This window comes from Dreissena polymorpha, chromosome 7 (genome assembly GCF_020536995.1).
Source record: "Dreissena polymorpha isolate Duluth1 chromosome 7, UMN_Dpol_1.0, whole genome shotgun sequence".
In the NCBI taxonomy this organism is placed as follows: domain Eukaryota; kingdom Metazoa; phylum Mollusca; class Bivalvia; order Myida; family Dreissenidae; genus Dreissena; species Dreissena polymorpha.
In genome coordinates this window covers 87,508,681-87,530,211 of record NC_068361.1, presented here as the reverse complement: position 1 = coordinate 87,530,211, position 21,531 = coordinate 87,508,681, and the positions used below count along the sequence as shown (strand labels likewise).

The 21,531-nt window shown below is 34.9% G+C and overlaps 1 protein-coding gene across 1 annotated transcript in view; it reads right to left on the bottom strand.

The window, feature by feature from the left end:
• Positions 1-16,745: 16,745 nt before the first annotated feature.
• Positions 16,746-21,531, bottom strand: part of LOC127838085 (putative helicase mov-10-B.1) — an 8,604-nt gene continuing 3,818 nt past the window's right edge. Inside the window, exons 5-13 of the mRNA XM_052365655.1 lie at positions 21,462-21,531; positions 21,085-21,252; positions 20,610-20,754; positions 20,290-20,457; positions 20,002-20,111; positions 18,759-18,967; positions 17,895-18,158; positions 17,363-17,471; positions 16,746-16,892 (exon numbers count right to left, since the gene is read on the bottom strand). The exon at positions 21,462-21,531 is cut by the window's right edge and continues 190 nt beyond it. Coding sequence (XP_052221615.1) covers positions 17,428-17,471; positions 17,895-18,158; positions 18,759-18,967; positions 20,002-20,111; positions 20,290-20,457; positions 20,610-20,754; positions 21,085-21,252; positions 21,462-21,531 — 1,178 coding nt within the window. The 3' untranslated portion in view covers positions 16,746-16,892; positions 17,363-17,427. The remainder of the gene's footprint in view (positions 16,893-17,362; positions 17,472-17,894; positions 18,159-18,758; positions 18,968-20,001; positions 20,112-20,289; positions 20,458-20,609; positions 20,755-21,084; positions 21,253-21,461) is intronic.

The following is a 21,531-nucleotide window of genomic DNA, read 5'->3' as shown; positions in this document are numbered from 1 at the left end:
CATATAAAAGAAAAGTAAAAAAAAACTTTTTTTATATCATATATAAAATGAGTCGTTTCGTAAATGTATCAGTAAATATAAGCGAAGGTCAGAAAGAAAAAATCAAAAAAGCTATTCAATTAGGAGCTCCCGTGTCTATTCGCCTATCACACGAGGATTTATCTGGAGAACACATGCTAGCCCTCACTCAAGCACAGATTAACAAAATGACAAAAGCTTACCAAAGTGGTAAAGGAGTGACGATTAAAATGTCAAAAACACAAATAGAACACAACAAAACAGTTGAAGGGGGATTTATTGGAGCTATTTTACCGATGTTGGCTACCGCGGGTAAGTTTCTTATGTCAAGCGTTTTACCAGGACTTGCAACCGGTTTGCTAACCGGCGTTGGAGCCGCAGCCGGTAGTAAAGTTGTCGACAAAATTAGTGGATCGGGTGTTTTGTATTTAAAGAAAAACGGAAGCGGTTGTAAAGTAATACAAGCAGGTAAAGGATTGTATTTAGCTCCGTGGAAGAAAGGTAGTTCGTTAGGACAGGGGCTGTATCTTAAATCTGGAAAAGGAATGTACATGAGAGCAGGATCAGGATTGCTACTAGGACCTAATTCACCATTTAGCAGTATTCCAATACTAGGGATGCTTTTATAAAAAATATTTACATATATAAAAATGCAAAGATATATGCCACCAATTCACAAATTTATTCACAAGCATAAACGACCAACACCAGCGGCAGTTAAATGGCTGCCACACGAGAATCTTGCACATCCTGCAAAACAACTGAATGGTAAATGGATTATTTCGATGCAGCAATCGCTCACTATTCAACCGAAAGAAGCACTTCCTATTAAATTAAAAATAGGTTTACGGCTAGTTCAAGGTGTTTGTTCGGTATCGCTCAAACAAAGTTTAAAGGAAAAGAAATGTAGTTTACTAGATGGAATTATTGCTGAATCTGTTGACGACATAATTGTTACAATTCAAAACAACTCAAAGGATGCAGTTAATATTGTTGAAGGTGAATCTTTATGCTTTGTTACACATCAGTTGCTTTAAAAAATATTTTTTCAAATATAAAAATGGAGTACAAAGAGTCAAAATGTATTGCTAAATTATATCCATCTTTACCACCAGTTGCCGTTCCGTCGGCTCCTCCAGAACCGACTAGCGATGAAGGAACTGCTCAGTCATACAGGCTTCAAAAGATAAACGAAATTCAAAAAGAAATTGCCGCAGAAAGAGACAAGCGTGCAAACTTGTCTAAAAAGTATCACAGAGGAGTGAGAGTTATAGCAGGAGTGGACAACGCTCTTGTTGTTTCTTCAATGGTGCTAGGTGCGGCGGGGATAGGAGTATTGAGCACAATCATTGCGGCACCAGTTGCAATAGCAATGGAGGGAGCTGCAATAGGTATAGGACTATTGTCTATCATTGGAGGTCAAACCAATAAAAAGCTATTAATGAAAGCTGAAAAACACGAAAAAATTAAAACACTTGCAGAAGCAAAATTGAACACAATAAGTGATCTTATATCAAAGGCATTGGCAGACGATCAAATTTCCGATAAAGAATACTCACTGATTCTAAGTGAACTAGACAAATTCAATCAGATGAAAGAAGAAATAAGATCTAAAATAAGAGTAGGTATAGACGAGGAAACAAAACAGTCCCTTATTGCGAAAGGACGTGAAGATGCAATTTTGTCGTTTCAAAACATGTTTAGTAAATCGAGAGAAAAACAGACGAACACCTCTCAATCAACGTAATTTTTAACGTATAAAATCACGTTAAAAATCACGTTAAAAATAACGTTAAAAATCACGTCAAAAATTACGTCTCAAATTACGTCTAAAAACATTATTATTTCTATTTAAAAATGTCGTTTTTAAAGATAACAGATCCGGAAAAAAGGGACACCATGGTGCATGAGTATCTTATGTTAAGAAATAAAATTCGTCAAGACTCTTTATCTGAAAAGCTAGGAGACATTGATCAACATAAATGGTACGAATTTAAATTCACCGGGTACCATAAATATCGATATCGGGATGTATGATGTATTTGCTCATCCTGCGGAATCGTACCTACTCATTGAAGGTAGACTAACTAAAGCTGATGGGAATGCATACGCAAACGGTGACATGGTATCGTTAACAAACAATGGGCTTATGCATTTGTTTTCCAATATTACGTATAAGCTATCCGATCAACAAATCTTCGTCTGGCTTAAAAAAAATTATTCTTTCTTATAAAAAAAGTAAGAATGTCGAGCGAAATATTAAATTTTACAGAAGATGAGTTTAAGGCGTATGAGTCTGTAAATGGTACGAATTTAAATTCACCGGGTACCATAAATATCGATATCGGGATGTATGATGTATTTGCTCATCCTGCGGAATCGTACCTACTCATTGAAGGTAGACTAACTAAAGCTGATGGGAATGCATACGCAAACGGTGACATGGTATCGTTAACAAACAATGGGCTTATGCATTTGTTTTCCAATATTACGTATAAGCTATCCGATCAACAAATAGAATCGGTGAATCATCCAGGACAGGCTACGACCATGATTGGATTGCTAAAGTATCCGGATGGTTTTTCAAAAGCGCAAGGACTCAATCAGCTTTGGACTAAAGATACGGCGACAACAGCTGCAGAAAACGCAGGCTTTGCAATCAGGCAGGCATACCTTATTCAGAAGCCTGACCCCAAGGGAACATTTTCGTTCGTTGTTCCGCTGAAACACATTTTCGGCTTTTGTGATGACTATGACAAGATTGTGTATGGATTTAAACATACGCTCGCACTTGTTAGAAAAACTGACGACGATGCCATATTTAAAGCAACTCTACCAGAGGATCAAGCAGAGATTGCGGCGGGTAAAGTAAGCATTGATAAATTGGCATGGTTTATGCCTATGATTTTACCTGCAGATAGTGAAAAATTTCAACTGTACAAATCAATTGAATCAAAGGTAACAGTACCCGTTCCTTTTAGGTCTAGACATTGCGAAAGTATTACAATGCCACAGTCTACATCGTTCAACTGGAGACTAAGTGTAAGAACTCCAACCGAAAAACCGCGATACATTTTGGTTGGATTCCAAACTGCGCGCAGAAATAATCAATTAAAAAATACATCGCTATTCGATCATTGCAAACTAAATAACATGTATGTGACTGTTAACAATCAACGATACCCTGAGGCTGATTACAACTTATCTTTTCCAAACCAAAAATTCTCACGAGCTTACTATGAAGCGGCTAGATTTAGCGAAAAATTTTATGGAATGGATCCGCTGGTAACACAGAGTAACATTACACCGGCGGATTTCAAAGACCTGTTTCCTATTATGGTGTTTGATGTCAGCAAACAAAGTGAGCGGTTAAAATATGCATCGGTAGAAATGCAAATCCAGGCAACATTCACCGAGGCTGTGCCGGCGAATACAGAAGCGTACGCAGTTGTTATTTCCGACCAAATGATAAAATTTACCTCTGACGGATCTAAAATGTATATAGTGATGAAATAATAAATTAGCTTAAGTTTTTTTTTTTATTATTAAAAAAATGAAGTACACAAAGAAAGTATTAATTAAAATGCTCGAAAGTATTAACGTTCCTGCTACGACTAATCAAAGTATAATGGAGTTAATGTTAATTGCAAAGGAAAACGGACTAGATTGGAAACGAGAAGATGTTGTTATACCAGAACCTAATGAAAAAAGACGGCGGGGCAGACCTATACAGTTTTCGCCTAAAGTAATTGTTAAGTTAACGAATGTTGAAACTGGAGAGGAAACAACCTATAACTCAAAATACCAAGCAATAAAAGCGCTTGGTTGTAATATAAAAAAGAGAAACAACGGACAAGTGGTAAATGGAATGAGGTATGAGGTCATGTTTTTATAAGCAAAACACATGCTTATAAAAAAATTGAAATGATCTATATATTTTTTTTTATATATATAAAATGAATAACAAAACTGTAAAAGAGTTGAAGAAAGCCGCAAAAGATCAGGGTCTGGGCGGATATGCGAAGCTCACAAAAGCTGAGTTGATAGCGAGGCTGAGCGGACACAACGATGAGGATTCGGGTGATGATGTATGGGAAAATGCAAGGGAGGATGCATGGGATAATGATGTATGGGAAAATGCGAGGGAGGATACAAGGGCTGAACCAGCTAAAAAACCTACTATGATAAATAGGTTATTTAATTGGGCTGTTAAACCTGTAAAGACTGCTGTAAAAAATAGCTATGATTGGGCTGTTAAACCTGTAAAGACAGCTGCAAAAAATAGCTATGATTGGATTATTACACATACACCAGAGCCTTTAAGAAAAGCAATAAGCGAAAAGGCTAATGCGTTTAAAGCAGAAGTCGAATCTATTTATAATAATTACTATAAGAAGCAGCAAAGAAGTGAAAGTGCCATTAAAATTAGTGAAAGTGCCATAGTAATTAAAGAAAGTAAAACTGCACTTAAACGTTTTGCAAGGCAATATGTTATTGATGGGGTTGAAAAAACTGATGCTCCAACATTTTTAGATATTGTTAAACCCGAAGTTGTAAAGTTTATGAGCAAACATCGTCAAATAAAAATGAATCTAGTGCTAGTGTGTGAGATGGAGCGGCATTCTATGGAACATGAAACTGGTGTAATCGAAAAAATACCCTTTGTTTCAAGAACTGAAATAGTATTGGAGGGAACTGATGTTGCTGAATTATTTACCCAAATGGTAGATAGAATTTTGGAATCGTTTGCAAATTTCCAAATGAAGGGAAGCAATTGGAGGCTAAAGTCCGTCATTAGACTGGAAATTAACACCGGTACGTATAAGCCGTTAAAAGGTAAATCATACATTCCATTGCCGAAAGAGTTGGCTGCTAAAAAGGCAATTATTAACATAAAGAATGAAGATGACGAATGTTTCAAGTGGTGCGTCACGAGAGCATTAAATCCTATTGTAAAACATTCCGAAAGAATAACCGAAGAATTAAAGAAACACGCAAAGTCGTTAAATTGGGATGGTATTAAATTTCCTGTTGCAGTGGATGAAAATGTAATAAGTAAATTTGAAAGAAACAACAACTTGAACATCAATATATTCGGTTATGATTCTAAAAAAATGAATATTTTCCCACTAATAATAAGTAAAAACAAAAGTGAAAAGGCTATTGATTTATTGCTGATTTCAAATGGAAAAACAAAACATTATTGCTTAATTAAAAATTTTAACAAATTAGCTTCAGGGCGAACTGAAACCAGTCACAATAAAATGAATTATTGTAAAAGGTGCTTAACAGGTTATCGAACAGTTGAGGGTCTTCAAAAACACAATGAATATTGTTCATTACACGGCGCACAAAAAATAGTGATGCCGGCAGAGGGAGCCAAAGAGTATTTCAAGCATTACTGTAGATCAATGAGGGTTCCGTTTGTAATATATGCAGACTTCGAATCGTTTATCGAGCCTATTAGTTCTTGTAATCCGAATCCTGCGACGTCGTTTACACACAAGTTCCAAAAGCATACGCCTAGCGCGTTTTGCTATCACGTGGTATGCTCTGATGGTTCATTGTATAGTCGAGAGCCAGTTGTGTATTCAGCTAAGAATCAAACAGATGATGTCGCGCAATTATTTGTTAACTCGGTTGAACAAACCACTAAGGATATTTACAACAAATTTAAATTTTCCGCGGAAAAAATATTCACAAAAGATGATCAAGTTAAATACGATGCTGCAACCACATGTTGTATATGCGAAGGTGACAAAGGCAAGTTTAGGTTAGAAAACAACACTGATAGCTATACAAAGGTTCGCAATCATTGTCACTTGACTGGAAAGTTTAGAGGAGCGGCACATTCAAAGTGTAATTTAGGGTATAAAATCCCTAAATTTTTTCCAGTATTACTACACAATCTTTCTGGATATGACTGTCATCTATTTATTAAAAAGTTAAGTATTGGAGGAAAAATTAGCTGCATTCCAAATAACGAGGAAAAGTATATTTCGTTCAGTAAAAAGGTTGTTTTTGACACGTATACAAACAAAAAAGGACGGAAAAAGCCTATTTATCGTGATATTAGGTTTATCGATACCTATAGGTTTATGCGATCGAGTTTGGATGATTTATCAGGAAATCTTACCGATGATCAGTTTCATGAATTGGCTAAGGTCTATAGCGGTAATGAGTTTACACTCTTGAAACAAAAGGGCATCTTTCCATATGATTATGTGAGCTCTGTTGAAAAACTCGCAGAAACGTCATTGCCCCCAAAGGAAGCATTCTACTCAAAGCTCTCGGGTGAGGCTATTAGTAATGATGATTATGAATTTGTAAACAAAGTATGGAAGGCTTTTGGCTGTAAATCAATAAGAGACTACCTTGAACTCTACATAAAGAGTGATGTCTTGCTGCTAGCCGACGTTTTCGAAAACTTCAGAGATGCTAGCAATAAATACTATAAACTAGATCCGGCATGGTATTATACAGCGCCAGGACTATCTATGGATGCGTGTCTTAAGTTGACAAAGGTAAAACTTGAGCTTATAAACGATTATGACGTGTTGCTAATGTTAAAGCAAGGTATTCGAGGTGGGGTTAGTACAATTTCAACGCGTCTTGGTATTGGAAACAATAAGTATATGGGCAATGATTATGATGAAAGCAAAGACTCATCGTTTATCATTTATCTGGATGCTAACAATCTCTACGGGTGCGCGATGAGTAAGCCACTTCCAACCGGGGGGTTTAAGTGGATGAATGAAAATGAGCTTAACGATTGGAAAAACATTTCATGCACAGAAGGACAGGGGTGTATTTTAGAAGTTGACTTGGAATATCCTGATGAATTACATAATCTTCATAATGACTATCCATTAGCCCCTGAAAACATTATACCTAAGGGATCAAAAGTTAAAAAGCTTATTCCAAACTTGAACAACAAAACCAAGTATGTAGTACATTATGAAAACTTGCAGCAGTATGAAAAGCTAGGGCTCAGAGTTACCAAAATTCACAAAGGAATTAGGTTTAATGAAAGCCCATGGTTAAAAACATATATCGACTTGAACACTAAATTGCGAACAGCTGCAGCTAACAACTTTGAAAAAGACTTCTTCAAGTTGATGAACAACAGTGTGTTTGGAAAAACAATGGAGAACATCGAAAATCGTGTTGATATCCGATTGGTTAATAATAATACTCAGGCGGAAAAGCTCGTTGCAATGGTTAATTTTGACCGCATGACTATATTTGATGAAAATTTAATAGCAGTACATATGAGAAAAACCAAGTTATGTTATAACAAACCCATTTATCTCGGAATGTCTATTCTAGACTTGAGCAAGACAATCATGTATGAGTTTCACTATAATTACATCAAGGCTAAATATGGGCAAATGGCCAAGCTATTGTTTACCGACACAGACAGTCTTGTCTACGAAATTAAAACTAAAGATTTTTATGCAGACATTTCAAACGATGTTGAAAGACTGTTTGATACAAGCGATTATCCAAAAGATCACCCCTCAGGAATTAAAACGGGTGTGAACAAAAAGGTTATCGGAATGTTTAAAGATGAGGCAGCTGGAAAACAAATAGAGGAATTTGTAGGACTCCGAGCTAAACTGTATTCTTGTAAAATGTATGAAGGAAAGGAAAACAAAAAGTGTAAGGGGGTAAAAAAGAGCGTTATCGAAAACACCATTACGCACAACGATTATAAAAACACGCTGTTTTCTCGTCAAGAAGTGCTAAGACCAATGAACGTTTTCAGATCATACGCGCATGAAATATATACTGAAACGGTCAATAAGGTAGCTCTTAGCGCAAATGATGATAAGCGTGTTATACTAAAAGACGGTATTCATACAATGGCTTATGGACATAACCTCCTAAGAAAAAAACAAAATGAGCAATAATCTCACAGACAATCAAAAAATAATAATAAAAAAGTTTAAGAGCGTGGGTGGGCGTGTTGCCCCCAACATCCCCATATACAGCACGTTCTCAAGCACATCACAACTTATTGATGTCGCAAAGCAACTAAAAAGCTTAAACGTTAGAGTAAGGTATGTGCGCGACAATTATCCCAATATGCCGGGAACACACTGGACGGCATGAATCAAAAACAAAACATTAATAGCACTATATAAAAATGAGTTTTAATACTGAAAAGTATATTAATGTTGAAGGAGTTGTCTTACCAAACGAACCTCTTTCCAATTTCCAGTTAATAGATGCCGCTAAAAAGTTAAAAATTAAACACTTTAGGGGTGTCTATGTTCGCGATGAACTTCCGAAAAGCCCTAAAAAGGAAGAGTGTGGAATTCTAAATCTATGCGACTCGCGAGGAAATGGTACACACTGGACTGCATGGATCAAAAAAGGTCATGAAAAACTGTACTTTGACAGTTATGGGTTAGCACCGCCTGTTGAACTCGTCAGCTATATAAGGAATCCTGTGTATTATAATAGCGAAAGAGTACAAACGGATGGTGAGGTATTTTGTGGTCACCTATGTCTTTACATTCTTAAACAATGTGAAAGCGTAAGCTTACAACATGTGATAAACTCATTGTATTAAAAAAAATGTGTATATAAAAATGTCTGTAAACAAATTTGGTCAAACAAACGTCGGATCATCGCAAAGAGTGATTTCAGGAGGGGTTACATTATCACAGGCCATTAATACGTTCTTAAGGCGAGATGGTAGAAATGCCGCTGACGCAAATATTAATATGGATTATCACAAAATAATCAATGTATCGGATCCTATGAATGCTCAGGATGCTGCAACAAAAAATTATGTTGATACTCGCGCTGTTTCAAAGACTGGAGATACTATGACTGGTACTTTAGACATGAATGGTCGCGCTATAACTAATTTATTGGATCCTTCTGCAGCTCAAGGCGCTGCAACTAAAAGTTATGTTGATAAGCAAGATAGTGCTCAAATCATAACTTTAAATTCTTATGTTGATACTCATGCTGTTTCAAAGTCTGGAGATACTATGACTGGTGATTTAAATATGGGTGGTAGGATGGTTAAAGGATTACCTGTTCATTATCCTCCAACCACGTACTTAGGATCTGAAGCATCTAGTTGGTCTCAAGTTACTCAGTTAGTAAATGCTGAAGTTCAAAATGCTATTAAAATAACAAAGGAACTCATTACAAAGGAACTCATTACAAATACACCTAAAAAAAGTTATTCGGGTTATGTTCCAATTTTAGAGGAGAATATTAGTAGAACTGGATTTGTGGCCACTGCAAGTGCAGCGACTCCTGGTGACTTTCAAGCATACGGCGCATTTAATAGTCTTAATGCCGAAAAATCTAATGGAAGCTGGGCCACACCTGCAAAAAAGGGATGGCTGCAAATTAAATGTCCTGAAGCCGTTACCATTTGGAGAGTGGCGCTCAAAGCTCGAGCTATTGATGGTAAAAATATAACTGAATGGAATTTTTCTGGAAGCAATGATGGAAAAACATTTGAACCACTGTTGACATCTACGACTAAGTTGCTTGGCTCTGCTAATGCTCCTTTGTTTTTCGATATTTCAACTACTACAGCATACCAGTATTATAGACTCGCTATACAAGCAAGTACTGGAGTCGGAGATCTTGGAGTTCAAGTTATGCAGTTGTATGTTTTATCAACGTGATTTATAAGTATCAAACTCTAATATAAAACATGAGATTTTATCCGTTTTTTCTAGAATGTAGTAAGCGTGAAACTGATAAGGAAAATAAGAGGTATTTGGAGCTTCTAGGGTTCGGAAAATGTGGTATGATTATTGACAAAGACGATGGAACGTCTACCTTATTAAAATTCAATAAAACGTTTAAAATACCAAAAACATACAGCGTCCAACTGCATGATGAACTTAATCAAATGCTCTGGACTAAAAACGATGAGTTTGAAAAGATGGAAGCAACCATTAAAGAGTCAATGAAACAGTGGGTGAACGTTAAAAAACGGAATCAACTTAGGTTGATTGACAAATACGTGTTAAACTTAGAGTGTGATATAAAGGAGAAAAAATATCGCAAAGGTGCTATTACCACGGCATTCTTACTCGGAATGATCAAACCAAACGACATTGTTTACCAAGACTTTGAAATTAAACATATAAACGAAATATTTTTCAAAGGCCTTCACGAATAATGGTAGTGGTCAAAAGTCCTCGAGCCGCCGCGTTTGCGAATGGGATGCCGCCCCGAGCTTGACTTTTCGGAAATATGTAATATCTTGAAAAAGATATTATACATTTATATATATAGAGAATTTCCTGGGGGATATATAATATCTTGAAAAAGATATTATACATTTATATATAGAATTGCCTGGGACACGGATGGGAAACGGATGGGAAACGGATGGAAAACGGTTGGGAAACGGTTGGGAAACGGTTCTGTCCCAGAAGCCTAATTTTCCCTCTACTTTAATTTGATCATTATATTCTAAGAGAAATTTTTGAAAGTCGCCACATAAAAGTTGTGTTATTGTAAAATCAGTATATGTGTTTGTTGTTTTATATAAAATGTACAGAAACATGCATTTATATTACTTTTTATAGGTGTTTGAAAGTGCTGATCAGTCCTGATGATTTTAAGTCCACAGAGTTAGAGTAATTCCTGGGATTAGATTGAATCATTTCATGGGTAATGATATATATATATATATGTTTTGTCTCCAAAAATGTCTGGCTATTTATTCTTAAGGGTTTGGCATTTTTGTATTTATTAATGATAAACATAATTTTAACTTAACATTAACATGCCTTAAGTTCAAAGAATTTTAAGATTAACCACCACTTTTTGAATATGGAAGTGAATTGTTTTTGTAAGAAAAAAACATAACATACTTTCGTTGGAAGGACTTGGAAATTAACATTAACTTAACTTGATAACCATTCAAATGAAACATTAAGATTTATGTATTGTTAACTTTGAGATGTTGTTTCAAGGGGTGATTTTAACTCGCGAATAGGTCAAAAGTCGGACCTGTTAGATAATATAAATCTCGACCGATATGTTAATATGCCTGAACAAGATTTACCTATTGATATTATACCGTTACGATTTTCGGCGTATCAGCAGACAAATGCGTTCGGTAATAAACTGCTTACACTTTGTTAAGAAAATAGTGTTTTTATTGCGAAATGGCGCCTAGAATCAGGGTTTAACACATGTTACAATTTTTGTCGTAACATTTTAGGGTCAAGCACTGTTGATTGCGTGATCGTTAATTATAATATATAGCGCTAGTCAATTGTTCCAAGAGTTTACAGACTGATACAAAATCTAAAGCAATTGACTAGCGTAATATTCCTTTTATTATATACAACAACTAACGAAAACAATTAACACTTGTAGTTTTTTGCTTTAACAAAACTGACAAAATAATGACTAAAACGGTACGACATAGTTTATTTAAGACGCGTATGAATACAGTTTATGTAAATTAACTTGTAAACATTTGAACCGGGAAAACACAGGTTTCCGACACGCATACCTTAATGACATGGTTATTCAAATGTTTTTTACAATAAAGTTGACAACTTTAATCCAATATTGATAACAAAACGTTGAAACGGTATGCACTTCCACTTCTATTCTTCCATGTCGTTATCGAAACTTAGTTTAAACCACACTATTTAATTGTATTACTATTTAAATTTACATTTATGCATGATAAACACACACTCCGAAATACGTTTTGCATTCGTTCAATGTTTTAAACAAATAGTTTACTGTTAAAAAACACCGCGTCCGACATGTCCTTAAATTCCAGAGAGTTTAAATAAAACTAGTGTCAGAAATGACGTCAAACGATGTACTACGTTATATATTTCGTAATATACATTAGGGGTTTCCCTATTTTCGGTGAGCGTAATGTGACGTCATTAAATAGGTCGAAGAAAGTAATCCGGCTAGTATGGTAATAAGGAATCGGAAAACAGCGAGTAACATAATACGGCATTTATTTCAACGATTGATACAACCTCTATTTTGTTAAAAGCATTAAACAGGTATATAATACATACGCGTATAGGCTCTATGAACGTACTAGATTTGACCTAATTTTCTGATCATCGCCCGATTGAATTTACGTCGCTTTGAAATAAGTTTTTTTTATCACAAAAGGGACTCAGCTTAAAAAAAATAAGTTTGAAAACAAAATAATGTAGATCTGTTAAATAATACTTTAGAAGGGAAAAGGTACTGGTTTGATGAAATAACAAATACATTGTTATTGGACTGTGACAATCTGGATAACTGTATCGATGCCTTATCGAATACTATTTTTGACATCTCGTTTCAGAATAACGGTTAAACTATTCACACAGGCAATAATAAAAGTAAAAATAAACGTGATAAGAAATCAATATGGTTCAACGAGGCATATAGACTAAACAAAAAGGAGTGTCATGATTGTAAACGAATCTTTAAAAGTAAACCCTGTGACGCGAACCGGATTAGATTTTTGGCAGAAATAATTATTGCTGTGTTAAAAGGGAGACACAACGCGTATATTACATATAAAGAAAAACATACACTAGAAAAGCTGAGCAAAACTAATCCAAAAGATTTTTGATGATATATAAATAAATATAAAAAGAAAAGTACTCCCGACAATAATGATATTAACATGATTCAATTTTTAAATCGTTTTAGACAAACATCGAATACTGCACATAGCAGTTCATTTAATGTTAATGACTGTAATGACCTTAATCCTTCGCATTCCATTGACACGCTTGATTGCGCTTTCACTGTAGACGAAAGAAGAAAAACGATATCCAGCATGAAGCGTAAAAAAGCTGTGATGTGTCAACCATGTAGCCGATTTCTTCATTTTTTCGACTGATTTTATCTCACCATATCTAACTAAAATTCTTAATTACATTTTTGATCGTGGTTTGTATCCAGAATCTTGGTGCAAAAGTGCAATCATATCTATATTTAAAAAAGGTGACAAGAAGGATCCTTCAAATTATAGCGAAATCACCCTTGTAAATGTTATTTCAAAAATATTTTCATTATGTCTTAGAAACAGAATCAATTGTTGGTGTGAAGAAGAAAACATATTTAATCCACTTCAATTCAGTTTCAGAGACAAACAAAGTACAACTGATTGTATTTTATATAACACAGTATTATTCAAAATGTTCTTTTGCAGACACATAAATTATATAATGCTTTCATTGATTATGAAAAGGCATTCGATATAGTTATCCACAAAGCATTATGAATAATATTGATTGAATCAGGTCTTAGCTGCAAAATGATTACAATGATAAAATGTATATACATTTAAACAAATATTTTTACAAACCTAGTTTTATCTCTTATGCTTGCTGTGTAACTTACTATATATATGGAACCGTTCAACTATGCAGTTGAAATAAATAAAATAAAACAATATACAATTTTATAATTTCAGTGAAACACACATTGATACATTTGAATCATAATAATTAATATTTAAGTGCAAACGGCAAAGTACCAAGTTATATTTATACTTAATGTGTATGCACCATATATATCAGCATATACTAGCTACAAAACATTATTCAATACAGCACTTTCACATAATGTCGGAATGCGTTTAATTTAAAGTCACTATAACGCTCAAAATCAAGTTAACACCTTAACAATCAGTGTTCCTTATAGCAAAAGCCAAAATTTCAACGCTAGATGTGGTATGATTACTTAGATTTTTGTAGATACAAAATGCTCGTTTTTATTTATTTGTGGCCACAATTAATTCCGGGTGTGTAGAAATACCGAAATCCCCGTAATTAACGAAATCCCCCGAAATCCCACGAAATCCCACGAAATCCCCAATAATATTTATTGTTTATAAAAAAAACTTCGGATATTAAGATAGAATATTGCAAAATACAATCTATTCACTGATGAAAAATTGTTTTTATCCATGTTTGGTAGTGAAAAACTAAAATACATACATAATTATTGGGATTCCGAGTATGAATCCATAGTGCATGTTTTCACAAGCACGATCAGGTACAGAAATCCTCGCTGTAAATATTGTTGTTAAGTTTTTGTCTGTACCTCTTCTTTCAAATATCAAAAATCCAACAAAATGTTTTTTTGACACTTGAAGAGCTTTACAGCGGGGATTTCGGTAATAACGGGGATTTCGGTATTTCTACCGAATCTAAGTAATCATACCACATCTAGCGTTGAAATTTTGGCTATTGCTATAAGGAACACTGATTGTTAAGGTGTTAACTTTATTTTACGAAATAGTTAACGAAATTTTCGTTGATGTTGAGCGTTATAGGGACTTTAAAGCTATGCATATAACATTGTTATACATTACTATTTGTATAACGTTGGTATTAGTCACTGCCTCTTAACAAAGGAACCACATCAAATTAAGAAGTATTCACGTAATATAAAACGTTACCGCTTCCAGTAAAGATTATCCGCATCAAACAAAACAACTCGCACCATATAAAGAAGCAATCAAACCATGTGACGATCAAATTCTGTAATATTCACCATTTATGCATAACATGTGGAAGTTAAGAATACATGTTTACTGCATGTTTACATAATAACAATAGATGCATGTATGCAAGGTCTCTCAAACTTAAATAGCTGATACAATCACTCAGTTTACGTATAAAGGTTACATCTTGAAACGCAATTCAAAAGATCTTTGTGTTTTTCATTAAACCAAATATTTCATTTGAATTTAATTTCTACAATGTCACACGGATATAAAAACGTATTAAGTGGTTTTTGTACACTCAGTGTTTTTCTCATTCGCGCTTTAAGTATCACTACTGGTAAACTTCCGCTAAGGACGCTCTGCGCGTTTCAGGTACACTTTCATTTCGCGTCTGCTTTCTATTCCCGCCTTTCCCAGACAGGGTCTTCTGTCTGCGTTACTAAGCTCGGCAAATCGTCAGCGACCTCACCTAGAGTCGAGCAGTATTAAAGAAATATGGCCTTTCAAAAACAGCAGATCAGCATGGACCTTGTTCCGTTGAAATTCTGGGCTGGGATAAACTTAAAGCTGGCGTTAATGTGAAGGTGTAAGAAACTACACAATTATGTAGCTAACAAAACAACCATTGAGTTAATATCGCTGTTGAACACATTTTCAAAACATTACTAGTCCTTGCAATTGAGTGTTAATTATTGTTCCGATAACTGTCATACATGCAAAATATCACCTACGTACCATAAGATACTAATGACAATGTTTATTTTCTCCTTTTAGGCTTTTACAGAGCCTATAGAGCCTCCCTCCCCCCTCCCCCAACATAGGCGCTTTTACTCAAAAGCATTCCATTAAAATAATACAATTTTCCTCCAATATCAGTTTGGTCGATGAATTAGTATTATTTTTCAAAATCCCTAAAATGTGACGTTTGAGAATACCGACCAAATCAAGAAACAAGTCTTCTTGTTGTATCGCATATCGCATCTGCACTCATAAATGTTCAAAATTAATAACTTCCTAGTACCTTGGGGTCTAACAATCATAATACCATACATGATGATGGTAAATTACCCCTTGTGTAGATTGTCGCCTCCCTGTTTGCCTGTAGTCCATGATCAGACTTCAGCTTCCCTTTCTGACCCTTGAACGCGTTGTTCAGATCGCAATTGTCTATAAACCTAGGGAATGGACATTTAAAATCACACAGTATGTAACATATATCAGATTTATTAATTGAGAGAGTCATAAACATTTCAGACACATTGTCAAAAACGAGAAAAAAACGTTGCTGTATTTTGGTACTGTCAGAATAAAGCTGGCAGGCGCATAACGGCATCAGCACAGTCGCAGAAATTTAAATTTCATTTAAGTGTCGTCATTTTGATCATTATGTTTTACTTTTACGTTATATGTCGTTAAATATTTTTAAACAGAGACATACAGTTTTGCGAAAAATTAGCATAACTAGAATACGCGGTTAATATTAAATATAGATAATTTGATATTCTCGACACTAACGCATAAACTACTCGCCAAGGCTTGTCGTAAATGTTTAGTAAGCTTCTTCATTCCACACTTACCCAATATATTAAATGCATGCGATAAATTTCAATCAAGTTATGCTATCCGGAACCTAATACTTCCCGGTCGCTAGACAGTCACCATATGAATTATAGAATTGTTTTACTGTTAGTCATATATTTTGGTGAGTTACACATATAAAGTCCAAACTTACGCCTTCCAATTAGGGTCATGCTCGAGCGTAATGGGGTTTCCGATCACAATCAGGAGAGAGCGAGCACGAGTAACAGCCACGTTGAACCGCTAAGACAACGTATTAATCCATTTAAAGTCATATAAATATTTCAGTAACACAGCCTACTACACAAACGACACATAATTTAATTAAATAGCATGCCGCACGTGTTCATATGAAGTCAAAACCGCATTAAAATTCGTTGCAAGAGAATATGCTATTAGTATGCTTTATATTTTGTGTAATTCTTGAGTAACAGATACAAATAGAAAAAACATGTTACGAACAAAACTTGACCAGTTAGAACTAAAACACGATTAATCGAATAAATCATAAAAATGAGCGATTGCGATGATGTTTTGTTTTTGAGTGTTGTGAATAGACTATAAGAAAATACACATGCGCGCCTGCAAAATCTTCCACGCGTTATATTCATCAAAATACCTTATGGTTTCGTAGGAACCCAAGATTAAACATGATGTCCATATCTGTGTAGGCAGTTGACCTGCTGCATCGAACAGTTGAAATGATGATTACCGTGAACTCTTGACCTTGGAATTCTTCCACGGAGCCCACAGTTATTTCATTGCTGTTCAAGACGTGCCGCTTTGCTGTAAGCATTTGTCGTATCTTTGCAACCTAGTTGTACAAGTGAATTCTTAGAACCTTGCATGCATATTAAAGACTGTTGACGACACGGTCCAAAGAAGAGCGCATTAAATCCATAGACAATGTAACATAACCTGATTCCTACATCAGCATATCTATAGAATCATCAGTGTATTTATAGATTGTACTAGATAGCTGACCACTGCATGTAGCAAGCATCAGTCTTCGAATCAACAACACGCTTCACTTCTTGAGTTTTCATCGCGCCTTTCACATTAGTGATTGACGAAACCAGTTGTCTTTACAGACATCATGACAGTTAATGATAACAGCCGCGATACACGACAGAGAGAACCAACTTTTCCAATAAGATGTATTAGCATAATGTAAATCCAGAAAAAGAACAGTTATCAGCTATACATATTAACAAATTTTAATTTAAAAAAAGTGATAATTAAGTTTTAAGTTGGGAATATATCGTCTCGAGAGATGTTTCTTACCTGTTTTCTGTATGGCGAAATTATGCCGATGTCAGATGGTTTCAGTTTTCGTCCTTTCTTCTCCTTCAGAAGTGATATAAGGTATTTATCGATTTGAGCAATTTCGTCTCTGAAATAAGTTCGTAAACAGGTTATTATAAATTCTTGACAAAAACATAATATTAGCGCAATTACATGCATAACAAATGTACATATCATTAAATACATTACATTAATGTCACAAGAAGACTTAATCTTAATGTGTACAATGTGTAATTACATAACTTAATGTGACGAAAATATATTTCATTGTTATTTAGTATATATTTGATATATATTACCACAAAAACACACATATTGAATGACTTTAAATCTTGAATGAAAGAACATATGAAAACGCAGAAGTTTTACTGCAAAAGCAAATTCTCAATTTCAAACATATATGGACTGTAATACTATAGTTCACAATCATTATACCCAATATAACTATAATGATGTATTAAAGAAGATATGTCCCACACATCTTACCTATTGAACCAAGAAGGACTATTACCTTCTTGTTCATCCTTTCCAAACACAGCATGGAATATTATGGGGAATTTCTTGTTCGGCAACATTTCCCAGTCCAACATAGAATTCAAGATAACTGGGTCACCGCACGCCTTTAGCTCATTGTTGTAGAAGAGACGTCGTGGAATTTCCAGAATGCTGTCATGTGACCGGTAGTTGCGGATAAGTTTTGTTATGTAGCGTTCGTCACATGGCTGGGTTTTGTACATCTCGATATCGGTCATCAGTCTCTCCATATGGGAAATAGCTTTTTGCGCGCACAAATACATATTAATTCGTTTGCATTTACTTCTTTTAACTTATAGACGTTTAATTATTTTTCATTTTCCTTTTACTATTAACGCATGTTATATTTTGGCTGTGAACGCATTGGAAAAACACCCCGAATAATTAAATGATATTTAAAAAAATAAAGGGCGTGAATTCATTGTAGTTTACTTGGATTGTAAACAATTAGTAGCGTTTATAATGCCGCAGTCCTCCGAAAATAATTGAGTACATTTTAAAATATCATTAGTATTTATTAACGAAAACGACTTCAGTCAAACTACTTTATTTGTAACAAATACATTTAACAATGTTTACGTACTAATTTAATGTCTACTTTGTGTACGTTCTCATAATAACTTAATTTACTACTCAGGCATCACATTACTCAATTGTATTTATTCTTGCTAAATCTTTATAATTTGACAGAATTCAATTTGTTTCCTTTTGCCGTTTTTGTTGGTAAGATATTCATCAGAATCAGTTTCGCCGAAGTGTTTTCATTTAAATCGTGTATGGAATGAAACATTAGTTGTATACATTTAAACGCTTTATTTCATAGCAAATGCATGTTACTTACCCAATCCAAAATTCAGAGAAATCGGTGACCGAATGATTGGTCCTAGTTGTTGAGGATCTCCAGAAATCACCAACTGTGCACGCCCTGATTTGTCTGTCGGGTCCATCAGTCCCGTTATTGGCACGATGCATTCTGGTTCTACAGCGTGACCACCTTCGTCAATGAAGATGTGAGTGAAGTGGTTCTTTGGAAACTTGCCGGTCACCATTCTAGAGGGAACATTTTCTATATTGAGTAATTGAATGTTTTTACGGCATGAAACCATTTACATTAGTGCATTATTCGTCTTCCTTCTCATACTGTGACTTAAGTACACACCACAGTCGATCACAACAGGAATATCACACAAAAAGATTTACTCAGTGATGCAATTTTATTTCACTTGACCACAGAAGAAATGATAAAATTACGAACCTATGTTTAATTTTTTACGGTTGTAATAAGTATTGTGTGACTTAAAAGCAGACATAATCTAAATAACTTTAAAATGCTGTTTTAATGTTATATCTCAAGAATGTCAATCATTATTGTATCATTATCTCTGTGTACTTAAGTTTAAAGTGTTGATATCAATATCTTTAACAATCTATCTTAGACATGTGTGGAATACTTAAAAATGCGTTGCTACAATTATGTGAATCAAACTGACGTATGTGCATGGCGAACGAGGTAGCTATCATCAAATCTTTAACAATAAAATGACAAACTTCACATGCCAAGAATACATTACTCTATTTTTTATATGTTTGAATACGCGAAAATATGAGGTATATTTTGTTTAACTGAATGTGGTCTTGTAGCTATGTTTTTGCAGAAACATTAAGCGTGAGGATCACAATGGCCATTCCAGGACGGTGTCCAAAGTTGTAATCATATGATGTCTTATTATTAATAAATTACTATACACATGTACATTGGTCGTATTTGTATATTCTGCATTATATAGTCAATCATTAGTCACTTTAACTTAAAAAGTTTTGCAGATGGCAACACGGGGTTTTCTTGTGTTGATGTTTTCATGTTGGATTTTGTATATGTGTTAACTGAGTATACCACGCTACCGTGGAATATCAATAAAGCGTTGAGAAAATATTCCTCAGTCAGATGACGAAACACTTTGCACATCAAATGCTAAAATTAAATAATGGAAAACTAATAAGACGAGCCTGTGCGACCTTTACGCGACACCGTCATACTCAAACATATATAATCTAAACGTTTTTCTGGCATACATATGTTATACCTTCCAGACGTCATCAATGTGACAACAAGGATCCTGCATTGCTTGAGGCTGTCAACGGTCGGGTAGTAAAAGCAGGTGTTTTCATGGTCATAGTTGTGCTGATCGGAATTCTGGAGAGAAAAAATAATAAGTCGCTGGCGATTTGTTTCGCATGTTCATTGATTTTGATTAAGTTGAATATGTAAAAGCACAATACACCCACGTCTCCATTTTGACGAAATGTATTGAACTTAATTAAGTATATTTACTGATTTTCATCATTATATTGTGCATTCAGGTTTAAGTTACCCAAATGTCCGGATGCACGGTTTCATACGCCCGAGATATCGCAAACATCCTGAAAATGTCCTTCTTCATAACTGGTCCTGTCTTTAGCAGTTTACGCATGAGAAAATCAGCAGCAGTGTTTTCTGGACAACACACCAGAATGCGACTGTCGTTCTGTCCACCATACACCTTTGATGCAATAAGAACAGTCAATCACTGTGACAATATAATTAAAGTTTGAATGATGTTACTTGAAGTTTCAAAAAATAGTGTTTTTGTTAATGAAAACACACTCGTAAACATGTTGCCTTTAAATACGCTGGTTTTGTGAAGCATAATACCTGTTTGATTGCCTCAGTGATCGTTACAGTTTTACCGGTGCCCGGCGGACCAAATATGATGTACGGAGCTGGACGACTGGTTCCTTGTACAATGTTCCTCACCGCAGTCTGTTGTTCGGAATTAAGCTTCTTGTCAAAAAATGGCCTAAACACGTTCTCGTATTTAATGCACATCATAAAGGTGACGGTTCATCGTTACATAACATGGTCTACTTAACATTCCATTCAATTAGCATGGTTAAAAATAGAGTAGCCAAACGACAACATACAAATGAAACTAAGATACATAATGGGCGTACGCTCTGTTATTTAACTTATAATGAAGTATATACTTAAGGAAAATGTACACTTGGGACAAGAGTTATGCATAAACCCCAGAGACTACATAAATTGTTTTTTCTTTGAGTTTATATGGTCAAAATTGTAATCTAGATAAGCATAAAAGAAACAAATTTATCGTCAACATGTCATCTACCTTAGAACGATGTCTGGATTTTTACAGCCTTCGTCATGTTTTTCCGGAAAAAGCAAGTCCATGAAAGGGATAGCATTTTCAACTGCACGGTGCTGGACCCACATGTTGAACGGCGGAATGGTAAATTCCACATTATAGCGTTTCCCTTCCATCCACGAATTCTGCAATCTATAAATGGTCACAGACAGGCACTGGTACAATCCGATCGTGTATCTTTATGGTATGAACACGATATATTTACTTACTAAATCAAAATATTGTAATCTACATGCAATTTATTCAATAAAAGACTTATTCTTATAACTTATGTGGAGTTTTCTTATACTTTTACACTAACAATGCAAGTGTACATTCGCGTGTGTATGTCAACAACTTACTTCCTTGCAACCCCCAAATGAACATGGTGCAACTCTGTTTTATGGACGATTCCTTCGTACCGTACACGTT